The 14,900-nt window shown below is 41.1% G+C and overlaps 1 protein-coding gene across 9 annotated transcripts in view; it reads right to left on the bottom strand.

Annotated features, from left to right (window-relative positions):
- Nucleotides 1-14,077, bottom strand: part of LOC122759052 (ankyrin-3-like) — an 86,532-nt gene extending 72,455 nt beyond the window's left edge. For 6 of the 9 annotated variants that reach the window (XM_044013532.1, XM_044013534.1, XM_044013535.1 and 3 more), the window contains exon 1: nt 13,300-14,077. In XM_044013532.1, coding sequence (XP_043869467.1) covers nt 13,300-13,416 — 117 coding nt within the window. In that variant the 5' untranslated portion in view covers nt 13,417-14,077. The remainder of the gene's footprint in view (nt 1-13,299) is intronic. The other 3 variants (XM_044013541.1, XM_044013540.1, XM_044013539.1) reach the window with 2 other exon arrangements.
- Between the last annotated feature and the right edge of the window lie 823 nt (nt 14,078-14,900).

Raw genomic sequence — 14,900 nt, 5'->3', positions numbered from 1 at the left:
TGACTGGTACTGATTTTTTCTGTCCAAGTCCATCTCTGGCCATAAATAATACACAGTAAAACCGGAGCTGCAGGCTTTTCTAAATCTGACGGAGGGCCATGATTGACCCACAGGCTGGCATTTGGACTTGCCAGGTCTAAAATTACTGTTTTGGACTAAGTTTGTGATATCGGTATCAGACACAAAAAAGTGGTATCAAGCCATTCCTACTTTTAAATAGGTTTGAGATTTAAACAAGGATCTATAACGTCTCTTTGGTGTACTTTTGGAACTTTGAATAAATACTTTTACTGTAAGTTCGTTTTTTAAATAAATAATCATTAACCCTTTAACACCGAGCGCATCGCAGGCGACACATTTGCTCAAGCGCACTTTGCAGTACCGTAATTATGCGACGGTTTGTGCTATCAGAAAAATCTCCACTCTTTCTGAAAGCTGAGAAGTTGCACATCGTAAGTCAACATGTGGTTATCACGGTAAATTCACTCGCACTGTTGTAGGAAGCCGACAAATCAGTGTCTTTGTCACCAGAGAGGAGAGAGGTTTTGGACATTAGGACAAAAACTCAAACAAGTGTTATTTTGAATCTGTTTTATATGTTATTTTATACTGTTCAAAATTCAATTTTAACACTACAGTGTTTTTAAAATGAAGAAAAAATTGCAATGTTTAATTATTATTATAATTAATAATAATCAATAATTAATAAAAAAAACTTAGCACCCCTCGGCGACCCTCCGGTGGAGGATAAAGCGGTAGATGATGGATGGATTGAATTTAGAAAAATTGTTAATACACTACTTTAACACGCAGTAAACTGTAAATAACTGCCAGATATTGAAAGTTATTCTGGAAAAATGGGCAAAAGCACTTACTCACAGGACAGTGTCTGGCCCTTTTTAGGGTTAAAATAAGTCCAGATGGACATGTTGAGGCTTTGTGTGAAAGGGCTAAAACAAAGACCATACCAGGATACATACTGACCTTCTAAAATCTGCAATATTCATATTATGTAACTAAATGTTGATTTGAAAGCATTAATGTAGTTGTTTTTTTTAAGAAAGTTGTTGATTTTCACAGTTACTCAGCAGAGTCTGCTCTAATTGTATCAGCTCATTGATGCTGACGTGGACTCACAGCTGGGCAGACACAGCTGATGCAGGCGGAGCTTTAAGACGCCGCCTTGGACCCAAAGTCTACAAGCGTTTGCCAAAAATGTGTGATTTATTAAGGTGAAGCGCTTGGCTACAATAACCAGTCCGCTTTAGTTTAAGCTTGTTCCAAACAGTTTGCCATTATCCTAATGAATGTACTCTGGCTTAGACACAGTGGCGTTAAATGGAATGACGACTGCTTTTCTGCAAATGTAGGCTTGAACAATAGGAGTCTGATTCAAATTTGGAAAAATACGCTTAATTGTGTTTGCAAATTCTAAAATGCCTGATCGCTCAAAGCCCAAAGTGACACTTTCCCGTCACTCCTTGTGCCTTTGAGACTGAGCAAAAGGACCTGTTTTTGTCATATTCGCTTCAATAAAATACAAAGAAATGGCTGCTTCCAATTATTTTTTTGTTGGACAAATTGATTAAGTGCCTCAGCTGTAAAAGAGAAGCCCGGGGGAACGTGTATGCTCCGTCACTGCGGGCAGGAGAGAGTCAGACAAGTGCTCCGCAGCAGCACAGTTAACCATGAAATGCACACCCTCATATCAACCAGACACACCGGTTTAATGATCCATCTTTGGTGTTTTATGACATCTGTGAAAGGAGGGAGAAAGGATAACAGCCAGATGGGGGGGATGGGGGGTTACCATGGTAACTGAAGCTCCTAAATTTATAGCAAAGGAATGGGCCCGTTAAATGTGGTGGCATCCTATTGTCTGATAGACAAAAACGGAAAATTGGATTAATCAACACAGTAACGTAATGGCCATGGTTTGGACACACAACTGTCCCCGTGTGGGTCTCACAACTCGGACAGAGCAGAAACCAAGTTTCAGACAGACAGGCTGGTGAGACAAAGATCTGAGGAAGGCTACAAAAATGTAGTTCTAAAGTGCTACAGTGGCCTTCACGATTGGTGAATGGAAGATTTTTGTAAGGACTCTGATTATGAACAACCAACAAAACTAAGCCATTGAGTGGGGGGAGAGCTTTGGTTAAAAAAAAAAGTGACCATGAACCTGCTCACGCACCCAAAAACTAAAGTATGATGTGGCAAAAAAACAACTACTTGAATACTAATATGCACAAGCAAAGAAAGATAGAAGCATGTGTCCAGTGTTAGTGAAGCCATGTTGTCCCTTTACTGAAACGCACACAAACACACACACGCACACACACACACACACACAGCTCCCCCCATAGTCGTTAATTTCCAAATCCTACATCAGTCCCTAGTGGTCCATCCACAGTACTGCATCGTCTTCAGCAGGAGGAAAAAAGTGATTTTGTCACTGTTAAAAATCACTGTTAGGAATCCAAACACAATCAAACTGCGTGTTTAACTGCTTGAATCATTTGTTATTTGACACATTATGAAACCAACAGAGAATGAGCAAAAATAAGGCAACATGTACAAGTGTTGGGCAATCACTGGTTATGTTTATGGTTATGGTGTCTCAATCAATGGAACCACAGAGTCCAAACAAGAGGAGCTGCTCAAAGCTGCGTATGTGTTTGTGTGTGCTTGTGTGTGTGTTGTCCTGCCTATGACTGGCTGTCGGTGAGTGCTGCGGTGTGATTGGCTGCTCTGCTACTGCAGTCTCAGTGTTCTCACAGCACATGGGATACAGATGGAGGAGGATTAAAAACACAGTGTGAAATTCTTCACCGTCATCTTCCTCTGTCCTTCAGTCCACACCTGTCACCTCTTCTATAGCATCCCTGCTGTATTACACATTGGACATCACATTTTCTTTTCTTACAACGTTCAAACTCCAGACATCAGAGAGATACAGTGTGCGTCAGAGAGCCTTCTCTTCAACTATTTCTCACTGTGAGCTGCAAGCTCCGAGTCTCATTTTGACTCATTGCCATTGGCTGAAAGATCTGCTCCACTCACTCCTCACTGGAGGATGGCGGATGACGTTGCTGCTGCTGGAATACAGGCACTGTGCAGATGTAAGGCTATGTCAGCGTCTCTACATATGTGTATGGTGACTGATAAGCAGGGTGACTCGTTGGTCCACGCAAATGGGGGGCAACAGAAACAAGTAAAGACCCACACGGGATCCCCTGTGTGCTCGCTATGAGCCGCACACGTTCAGATCAGGCTAAAACTGTTGATATTAAAAGACAAACGGCAGCGACGCACCGGTAACTGTACCACCGCTCGGTTAATCCCCTCTGACAGAGAAGAGCACTGGTCATGAATAAATTAACATCTGTCCAAGACCAAAAGCACACACGGTGCAGCAGCAGGGGCGTGCACTGCAGTGACTGTGCGGTGGTGGTGCATGTGAACAACACTCAGCCGCACTCCCTTGCATTATCCACTTTCCTCCATTCTATATATAGAGAAAGAAAAAACTCCAGTTGATGAGATATTTTCAGTCTGCATCAATACACAAGAATTTGTTTGTTTGTCTTTTTTAAAATGATTGTGTGTTTGTGATATACTGAAAGAAAGTTAACCCCTGAGTGCCCATGCAAATTGCCATGGGAATAATACACAACTCCTTATATGGACATCCTCTTATGTGTTGTTGAACTTTGAACTGTGACATACTTCCACAAAGTCTTTTCACAAATTCAATATGATTTAAAGAGATCTAAAGAGAGTACATTTTGCTCAATAAAAAAAATTATAATTTCATCAGATTGCCTATAGGTTGTGGTGGACACTTTACAGTATATTACACATTCTTATAGCCTCTGTATATGTGTTATAACAAAGTAGTCACAAAGTGGCCTAAATGCTCTGCGTTTTAAGGGTTAACTTGTTACTTGTTACGTCAGCAATCTGCTCAGCAACATCATTCGTCTAATCCACATGCTGGAGATATAATCACTCATTCACAGATGTATTCAATCAATTTCAGGGTTTTTATTCACTTGAAATCTTCACTTATTTATCACATGAACATTAATCCCCAAAAGCAATTCTAAAATCACTTAACTTTGTATGAAAAATGTGCACCGATTAAATTAAAGACGGAACCTCTTAACTAACGATTATCGATGTACATTTTTTTGTACTTTGTGATTTTGCATAAACTTGTTGTGTTATTATAATAATGTGGATGCAGCAGCTCACTTGCCATTAATAAAAGTTTGTTTTTTTGACTCCATGTCCAGTCACAATGAAATCAACAGAGGACAGAGACGTTCTGGAGCTGCAGAGACGTTCTGCGTGAGCCGTGGCGTTCTATTTCACAGCTCATTGCTCACAGAGGCAATAAAGAAATTGCTCAGTAAATCAATAGAGCACGTCGGTCGCGTGTACAACATTTGCCATAGCTGCTTCCCCTCTCAGCGACGACCAGACACAGACACTGAGCTGAGGCTGCCATTTTAACATCCTACAGTAAATGCTGCACTTACTGTCTTGATAATAATGAAAACACACTGACAACAGAAACATGGAAACTTATTTTCTAGCAACCCCTTAAGTTTCTTTTGGTGATGAAAACATTCTTTTTTTTTAAGTCATGGGGGCTTTAACTATTCTGTAATTTATTCTTCAATATAGATAGTCAAATCTTATAAGTTGTTTCTCCCCGAGGATGAATAGACCGCAACAAATTAAAAAGAAAAGACATTTAGCAGGACAAAAAAGGAGAGGAAGTTATGGGCATCCTGATAAGGGAGGGTGTAAATGAGGACAGTGTTTTTTGGCTCACACCAAACACACACTTTGATTCCCCGGTAGTCTCAGCTGCTGCACATCTCTGCACACAGTTAGTGGGCGAGGAGGACATGCCTAAATTAAGACACCCTTATAAACTCTCAACAAGAAGTGGGAAAAATGCTGCATTAGCTCAGCGAAACGTTACACAGCAGCAAACCCGCGCATGTTAGTGAGAGAGTACAGTTAACTGATCCAGTTGGCAGGCACGATAAGACGCGTGTGGGAAACAATTCTGTAATATCTATGTTCTGTCTGAGCGTCATAAACACCCCAGCTCTGCCACAAAAGACCCCCGAAAAGATTGGGGTGTAAAAAATGGGGCCGGTGACACTTTTATCAGAGTTACCTTGGAACAGAGTAGTCAGCTTTTTATCATAAATTCCTGCACTGGACGGGCTGGTCGTCTATCACAGGGGAAACAAACTCATTATAGACACAATTCAATTTTGTGTTTGGGTGTTGACGTCAACCCTCAAAGGATATAATTATATCTACTCTCCCCCCCTGAAGAATAGATCCATAAATCTGCTTACAAATCAGTGGAAAACAATCCTTGTCAATGTAAAATTGCCTTAGAACAATCCAAATGTTATGTTTTCTTTACCCAATGATCTTAACTTAACCACACATCGGATTTCCATCCACCTTGCATGCTGCACTGTGCTTCTTTATCTTTACACGACATTGAAAGAAAAATAATAATGAGCTCTTTAGAGATGTGACCATGAGTTAGGAGGCAATTCAGTTCTCCTTAAAAAAAAGAAAAGAAGAGGTGATAACTACTATCTCAAGTCCCTGACAAGAAACAGATTAAACACTCAGAGAAGGATTTTTTTTTTTGTAAAAGCTTATACTGTTATGAAACGCCCACAGGATTTTTCTCATATACAGTACACTTTAAACTTCACATTTGTGGACAGGGGAGGGCGGCGCAGGGTTATTGTTGCTGCAGCAAAATATGAAATCTACTGCAGTATTTTTTTTTTGTCATTATCAAATAATTTGCTTTTTTTTTTTTTATAACCTCCGACAGGAAGGTTATGTGTTCATCGGCGTGGGTTTATCTGTAAGTGTGTTATCCTGGTAACAACTTTCTGTCTCTGGTTTCTGACAGATCAATCTGATTCTTTCTGTTTGATGAGCAAAACTCGTCAGTGTTTAACAAGTTCAGATGTGTATATCTCAGCAACATCTTAACAGATCACAACAATTTTCACGCTCATGTACGATGTAACTATACAAAGTGGGTATGCACGTCCAAAAATGTGAAAGTTTCAGGCGCTGGAATATAAAACACAAGTGACAAAGAGTGTAAGCCTTGGCAGAGTCTCTCTCTCTTGATATATTTATTTATCTTTTTTAACCGTATTGTTGATCTGGCAAACATTTTACACCAGATTTTGTTTCTGGTGTAACCCTCTCCATTAAAGACGCCCAACAAAAAAATCATACCGAACGATGCCGAACAGTTAGATCAGTTAAAAAGACTTAAAAATCCTGAAAACATGAGTTAATCTCCAACATTTAGCATGGAAATGTCTAAAATCTCAATATTTAAATGGGGGGTCTGGTGTTTTTGGTTCAGTGACTGTGTCTGTGCTCTGGTCATGCAGGAAGTACTGAACTTATCTTTTTAACTAACTGGTTCTAATGATTCAGAACACCGAAAACGACTGCTTTACAAGTCACTAGTTTGTGTGTGTCACGACAGTTCCATGCAGGACTCTGCCCACGTTGAGGAGGTACTATATTGTACTGGAAAAGTGGCATTCTGCACCACACGTGACTGGATTCTTCCTTTCTTCTTAAATCAAACTAATAATTGAGTTATTGTGAAGTCAAAAGTTATTCTTCAGAGAAAATGTGGAAATGTGATACGTTAACAGTGCAGATGATGGAAAAGGCTGATGTTACAGGAGTATCGAGGTCATCTGGCAACTTGGACTCAAAGTGGAAAATCATTATTACTTTAAGGGACAATTACTAGAAGCTGCAACAGTTTTAGTTGGTTCCATCAATACTTTGATTGTTTCAAGCATCTCTGCCAAGAGCTGATTAAGACTGTCCTTCCCCTGTCTATTCCTGTCTGATCCAGGCAGGTCTCCTCCCTTCTTCTCACCTTCAAAATGTCCGCGACACACACTGACTCTCCTTCATCCTCTCCCACACAAACACACAAACACACACACACACACACACACATACACAGACTCTGCCTATGTCGTGACTCACCCTGAAACATGTGCCACACTCACCCACTGCGAGCAGGGCTGAAACATCAGGGAATCCTTCCCCCCTCCACAATTTTAATGAGAAATTTTAGTGTTTCCAAAGAAATGGAATTACATTCACCAGCTCATACATAGAAGGAGAAGTTAACACTCTTTTCAGTTACTGCTCATGTCCCAGTTTTATTCTAACAAATCACGTCTGGTTGGAACATTTCAGTCCTACATTTCCCATATTCTACTCTCCTCCAAAACTCACCTAACGCCAGTTAAATCTGCCTATAGTTGTCATAATCACGGAGATGAGTCATTATAGTGAGATGAATTCATAATTGTGTGATGTCACACCAAACACCAATCTGCCATGGGGGAAAAAAAACACAGTGGTGTGTGTTCAGTGAAATGAGAAGACAGGATGGGAGAAATCTACTGAGAATAGTGTGTGTGTGTGTGTGTGTGTGTGTGTGTGTGGACTGTCCCAGTTCTTAGTGTCGATCTTCCACTGCAGAGAAAGCAGAGGATAAAAAGCCTAACTAACAATATCCTCATCTTCTCTGTCATTGTCTCTCTCTCTCTCTCCAGTTTCCTCCTCTTGTTTCTGCCACTCGTAAGCCCCCACACTTCCTCAGCTGTGCTCCTTGGTCTAACTCCATCTTTCCTCCAATGTGCTTTCTCTAATTCCCCTTTATTTTAATTAGATCTCACCCCTTAATCCACCCCCCACATCTCTTATTTGCAACCCCTTTTCTTGTCTTCCCCATCCACCAATCACAATGCTGTGACTGCCTCTGCACCAATACTCTGGCTCAGCAACCCCCTCATACAGCCTTATTACAGAAAACATTGCAGCTTTCTGCCACGAGGGTGCCATGAAACACATTACATCCCTCATCCTCATCCTCATCCTCCACACACACACACACACACACACACACTCTCCTCTCCTCCATCCCTGCTTCGTCCCTTTTACTGTTGTTTTAAGATTCTTGTCTCCTCTCCGCTGTCGTTGCCCCTCTGCTCCGTAATGGAGTCATTACATAATTCATAACGCTCTTTCCCTCAGTTGTGTTACTGGTTTGTTGTCAGGCGAGGCAGTTTTGGCATCTGGTACTCCAGCTCGTGCGACAGCTATCGCAATTATGACTCTGCATTCTTCAAATAATGGTCACAACAAAGGTCATTGGGTTTTTTTTTAGCTTGCCACTGCGTGACGAGCGAGAAAAACGTCTGTTTTACGTTAGTTTGATTTTTGAGAAACGCGGTTCTCACATTAGCTACTCTAAACGTCTTTACGTGGATAACAACAGTCTCTTTTGAACCAAATGGAGACAAATGAGATGTAAACTGAATTAAATCAGAATCAGAAGAGGAATATGAGCAGGAAATTAAATTAGCACCTAATGGAAACCTAATCTGAACAGTGTCTTGGATTATTGGGGTCTACAGTCAACATCAGACAAAAGTCGTGGTTTGTAAAGCAAATCAACCCTTATAGTCATTAGACGTTTGTTAAAAACCCAAATGAAGAACATTAAAATCAAGCATATTTATTGTGTTGAGCCTTACGTTAAAGTACATTTATTAAGTCGCCCACTTAAGAGCAGGAATCCTTCCCCTCGCCCTTGAAGGAGGCAGATAAAAATGTTAATGAAGTTGAAATTGACAGTCACTCTCAGACCTAACAATGCCTTTACTGATTGATAATTACTCTCAAAACCCAGAAATATCCTGACGCCCTGATGACGAGAGAATAGAACGGAAGAAAAAGAATCATTCAATCAGTACATGGCTTTTCCTTGTTTTTGAATCAACATTTGAATTCATTCACATTTTTGTTTCTGATGTCATACTCATTCAAACGCATACAGGGGTATGCAAATGCAAAAGAAAAGTATAGACATGCAAGATTATAAGTACAGGTTTAGTGAAGCAGTGGACAAAAGGATATAGAGACACTGGCTGTAGAGCACGAAGAATAAAGAGGCTTCAAATAAGAATCTTGGCTTAAATAAGTGTCAGGGGATTAATGTGGTACAATGCCTGGTCACAAGGGACCTCCCTCTCTCTCTGTGTGTGTGTGTGTGTGTGTGTGTGTGTGTGTGTGTGTGTGTGTGTGTGTCTGTCTGTCTGTAGGAGTCCATGAGGACAAATTTGGATTTAAACCTATTTTTGTGAGGGCATTTTGTCCATGGAAGGACATTTTGGCTGGTCCTCACAACTTCAAAAGGCTTTTAAAGGATTAATATTTGCTTTTAAGGGTTACAGTTAAGTGTAGGTTAAGGGTTAAGGGTTAAGTGTTAAGGTTAGGCATTTCATTTCGTTGTGATGATGAAGGTTGTCCTCATTAAAAACGCTACACAAGAATTGTATTGTGCATGTGTGTGTGTGTGTGTGTGTGTGTGTGTGTGTGTGTGTGTGTGTGTGTGTGTGTGTGTAACCTCCCCGAATCCCAAAAGTGTGGCAGAACAATACAGGCAGCTGACAGAAGAGGGGAGGGAGGGAGGCAGGGCTGTGAAAGAGGGGAGCATAAAGATGAAGAGCGATATGGGTAAACGGGGGTGGGTGGGTGGGGTGGGGAGCAGAGGAGATGAGAGAACGGCACAGATGAAGAACGCCAGAATTCAGTCCTTCCTAAAAATAAACCTTCATGAGAAGCGACATTTACCGTTATCTCCGTCCCCTCTGACTACTTCTCCTCTCACCCATGTCAATCACACAAATGACCTTTGCACCTCATTCAATCCTGACCTCTGGAAACTCCTGGACTTCTTTCTTTCTTTCTTTCTATTCTTTTCTGTCTTTCTTTCTTAGTTCAGCAGTAAATTATATATTTATGTGCTTGACACTAAAGCAATTAGCAGAGGTGTACATACACAGGTATATATATATATATATATATATATATATATATATATATATATATATATATATATATATACATACACACACAGGTATATATATATATATATACATATACATATATACTGTATATATATATATATACACACATACATATACATATGTGTATATATATATATACATATATACATATACATATATATATACACATATATATATAAGAGAGAGGAAACCCTTCCTTACGGTAAATCTATCCTGCTCTTTGCTCTCTCCATGTTAGTGTCCTCTTGTACTGAGACTAAGGACACGATGGAGGTCAGGTGAGGCCTCCACCGTCTGGAGTCTGGCCATCACCAAAAATGTGAGCTCCGGTCCAGAATGATGATGACGGTGGAAAAAACAAGGGAAAATGATGCCAACAGTTCCGACTGAGTAGTGTTTTCATTTGCTGTCTGCCTCCGAGGCAGTTTGGTTACACACACTGATTTTTTTTGTCCTCTTGCCAAGTCCAATCCCCCACTGAAAGCCATATTACTCTCCTTCACTGGAGGGTCAGCCCCACACACGACATAATAATTCATGGTACTTTTCAAAATAAAAGGCGCTTTGTTACATGGATGAGGAGGAGAATCCCCCAGCATGCGCCGGACACTGAAGAACATGATAAGTAGCCTGCAGTCAGTTTGTCAGTCAATCAGTCAACTGGCCGGTCACCCACACAATCAGTCACGCAGCCCTTTAATGAAGAAGTAAATCAGCCTAAAAATAACACAGCAGTCAGGAAGTTTACCAAACAATCTTATCATGTCTCACTACAGGAGACATGATAACAGTGCAACATGACCTGTATGGTTCAATCTTTGCAGCATGTGTACTAATAGCTTGGCAGCCACACTCACTGCATGGTCTCAGTGGTGCTCTAATGCTCTTGTTTTCCCGTAAGAGGCATCAACACGTCACACTGTACACAGCAGCAGCCACTGGATGCGTCACTTAATGCATGTACAATACAAGGTATATGCACGAAGGAGAAAGGTGCGTATGCGTAATACGGAAATTATAATTGACGTAAAATTCCCTTTTTTATACAAACTTTGCACATAGCCGGTAGACTTGTTTACACTGACCTCTCCTCTCAGCTTTCAGACATCGTATTGATCTGACGCTCAGCTAAAAAGATAAAAACATCCAACAGTGACCCCCAACATCTTTAAAAGTGACTATAATTTACATTCAATTTCAGGAGAGAATCAACAGAAATGTGTAAGTAAGAGGAGGGACTCTGGCAATGACACCAACATCTAGTGCGGCAGAGTATCCGTTAAATCCACACCGTCTCAGAGGGGGAGAGGAATCCAGAGAGAGAGTGAGATGAGGTAACATGAGGTGAGGAAAAGGAAAGAAAGGTAATTGAGGTGACATAATGTGAGGAAAGTGAGAGGGTATTTTTTCTGGTGCCAAGAACTGGCCTGGGACTACATTATAGATAAAGATAGCTGATACCCTCCATTACGCTACAAACAACGGGAAACTGCTGATGTCACCTGACGCACACATTACCACAGCAACACGTCTCCCTCACCTGTTGCCCTCACAGAGGATGCTGTGAAGCTTTGGCTGAAAGGACAGATTGTGCCATCAAGGTCACAGCTCCCGCCTCCGACCACATTCGCACTATTCACATTCAGTTTTAAATTCAAATTTAAAAAGCGAGATCTGTGATGAATTTCTTTTAGTGTTTGATGACGGCGCGTAGATTTATTACAGATCATTAACTGCTGCATTTGTGGGCTGTTCCACAAAGACTCACAATTCTTGTACAGCAGTGAAAGGTGGAAGCAAGGAGAGGATCCAACGTGGAATTTAAATTCAAAATTTGTACATAAAAAATTGAGGAAACTTGCAGGACAAGTCTATAATCTGATCCTGGTTAATTACATTCACATCTACTTTATGTCTAAATAACCATATTCAAATGATTGAAACAAAGTTTACTTTTATAAATAAACTAATAAATATTACATTTACATATAACATTAACACAAACAGTAATAAAAATGTTATTTTATTTTTTTTTAATCTGTCCTCTAAATGTGTGCCTATTACAAATTTGTATTCATTTTTTTGACATTCCTTAAAGCATTCTTTATTTAATCTGGGATAATTTGACCTTTTTGTGCCTCAGATTAATCTTTACATGAAGCCATGTGATCATTTCAAGAAGGAAATCATATTAATATCCACAAAGTGACACAAGCGACACATGTGACAGAGTGAAAAGTGCCCTAATATGAGGAGTATTTTAAATTGTACTAGTGAGAATAATTAAATGGTGTTTTTTTTCTTTGTCTTTGTGACTTAACTACTCACAAACCACAGGAGGTCACCTGTCCGTCCTGACCTTGATGGAAATGAGATGACTGCTATTGATTCTCCGTGACAGGTGGCTAACCCTGGACTAATGATGACCTCGGGCTGATCGGCATGGACACGCAGACGTGCACGCATATACCGTCCATGTGCACACACACTGGTGCATGCTGAAGATTTTAAGAATAAACAAACGAAAAAGAAAATAGGTCAACAAAAAGTATTAGGACACTCAAACAACGCGCGATCTTCAGCTGTGATGTTTGCATTTCATCACATGAAGTTGTCGCTGACCTGAAAACATTATTGATTTGAAGTCAGAGATATTGATTTGACTTGTGCACATTCGTGATCAAGTCCTTGCACAGTGACGTATGTACGCACACACACACAGACACACACACACACACACACACACAGAAACCGCAGGGTGTGACTGCTGATGTCTCTGGCATCAGGACAGTTACTTTCATAGACAGTTTATATGCAAATGGGGCACAAAGCCTTACACACGCCGCTATAAATATGAGTAGCCAATGATTTTTCTTGATTAAAGGAGCATCTATTCTTTCATTTCTGCTTAAGAACTAAGGACTTTTTTTTTAAGGACACGCAACATATTAAAAACACACACATGCCTAAAATATAAGTGTGTCTGTCCACCATAGCTGATTCTTGTATTATTCTATTTTCCCAGTCCATGCTCTCCACTCATCCATCTCTCTCTGTCTGTTTCAACCAACCTGCCCCCCCCAGTATTCCCAATGGGACCACCCCTCTAATTCTGCTGTGTGTGTATGTGCATGAGAGCGTGTGTGTAAGAGGAGGCTGCATCATGACAAAAGCTCCGCTAGACCAATGTGTCCCATTCCTTTCTTTCTGCCCCGTGTCAGCTCTATAGCCCCGTGCTCTTTCATGTCCTTCCTCGCCCCCCCCTTTCTCTCTCTCTCTGCCAGACGCCTTCCAAACTCCTCATCCATTCCTCCTCTACCTTTTTCTTCACTTCACGGGAACGCTTTCTCGCCGCCTTCTTCTTCTCCTTCTCGTCTTCCACAGCATTGAGGTTCTCGTCTGCCTTTTTCTTCAGCTGCGAGGCGGCATGCGCCATGCTGATCCAGTCCAATTAATCCTCACAGGTGGGAAACGGGAGAAGGAGGGGATGAACGGAGGTATGATGCGAGGACCCCGAGTCTCCCCTATAGCCTTTTGTTTCTTCGCTCTGTATTATCTTTTTTTTGTTCCTCTTCTCCTCAGCTGTCAGCCCTCGCAGGTATCTGAGAGGGAGATTGTCCAGAAAGGATTTTCCTCTGCTCGTTTAAAAGCTTCCCCTCTTTCTATTGTTCCTTATCTCCCTCAGCAGCTATCCACTCCACACTAGGCAGATGCAGAGGTCCAGTCTAGGGCAGGACAGAACCTGGACTCTGTCTCCTCCTCAAGATCCTCTGCTGAGAAGGCAGCTGATTCCACTGCTCTGTGCTCAAAGTGCTAAATAAGTGCCAGTGATAGGAAATACAAAAACTAAATATTTATATGATCCACAGTCTGGTGGGATTGTCCTCTTGATTAAGAAAAATATATAAAAACCATTCAATTACAGGTGCATTAATAGAGTGGCTCCAGTGGCTCAATCTCCAGCTCCTAGCCCAGCCAAGAGCTCTGTCCTCTGGGTAAACAGACTGGTCCAGCTGCTGGTTTGTTGACTGGTTCCCAAAGCTTGTCTCCTGCACCTGAACACTGAGCCATCCTCTATGTGCACACACGCAGACGCATGCACAGTCCGTGACGTCTCACTGGGACATATGAACAAGAGGGAAATGACAGTGGAAAGGAGGTTGAGATGGGAGGAGGTGGAGGGAGGAGGAGGAGGAGGAGGAGGGAGGGGGTGAGAGGGGAGGGGGTAGAAGGAAGTAGAGAGAGCAGCCAGGACAGCAGGAATAAAGGAGTAGGAATGGATGAATACCTCTGCTCAGTACCAGCTGGCTATGGCTGGGAGACAGAGACAGAGGAAAGAAGGGTGAGGCTTCACGCATGCAGGGCAACACACAGTACAGAACACCAGTGGGTGTCCGGGACAGCAAAGTGCAGCAAGTGCACAGCCATGTTGCATCCACAGTTTTCACTCTTCACTCTTCTTCCATCTCAGTCGCTACCATACAAACACAAGGGATGATAAATTATTTAACGTGGTAAACCTTTTGCATCTACTCTCATCCCAGGTTTTATTTAAGAAGATTATAATCTGTCTTTAATTTCTATTTTATATTTTGTATATCTCATAAGTTTCCTGTTACACTTGCTTTCCTTATACGGAACAAAAATGTATGTTAATCAAGTGCATTGTCAAGTACCCTGCACCAAATGTCTATTTTCAATGTTAGGTTATATAATGTAAAAAAGCTGCAACAACGAATATTAACTAATGTATAGAATAATAAAATCCAGAATCTTTAAGCAATAACACTTTAAAAAATATATGTACATCAGAATATAAAAAAATGTAATATAAAAACTATGTATTGTAGTAAATGTTATTGTGATTCACTGACGAAGCAAATTTAGGTTAGTCCACCATTTTGGTCCAGACTGAAACTA

This window comes from Solea senegalensis, linkage group LG18, assembly GCF_019176455.1.
Source record: "Solea senegalensis isolate Sse05_10M linkage group LG18, IFAPA_SoseM_1, whole genome shotgun sequence".
In the NCBI taxonomy this organism is placed as follows: domain Eukaryota; kingdom Metazoa; phylum Chordata; class Actinopteri; order Pleuronectiformes; family Soleidae; genus Solea; species Solea senegalensis.
This window is presented reverse-complemented; position numbering and strand designations above follow the sequence as displayed.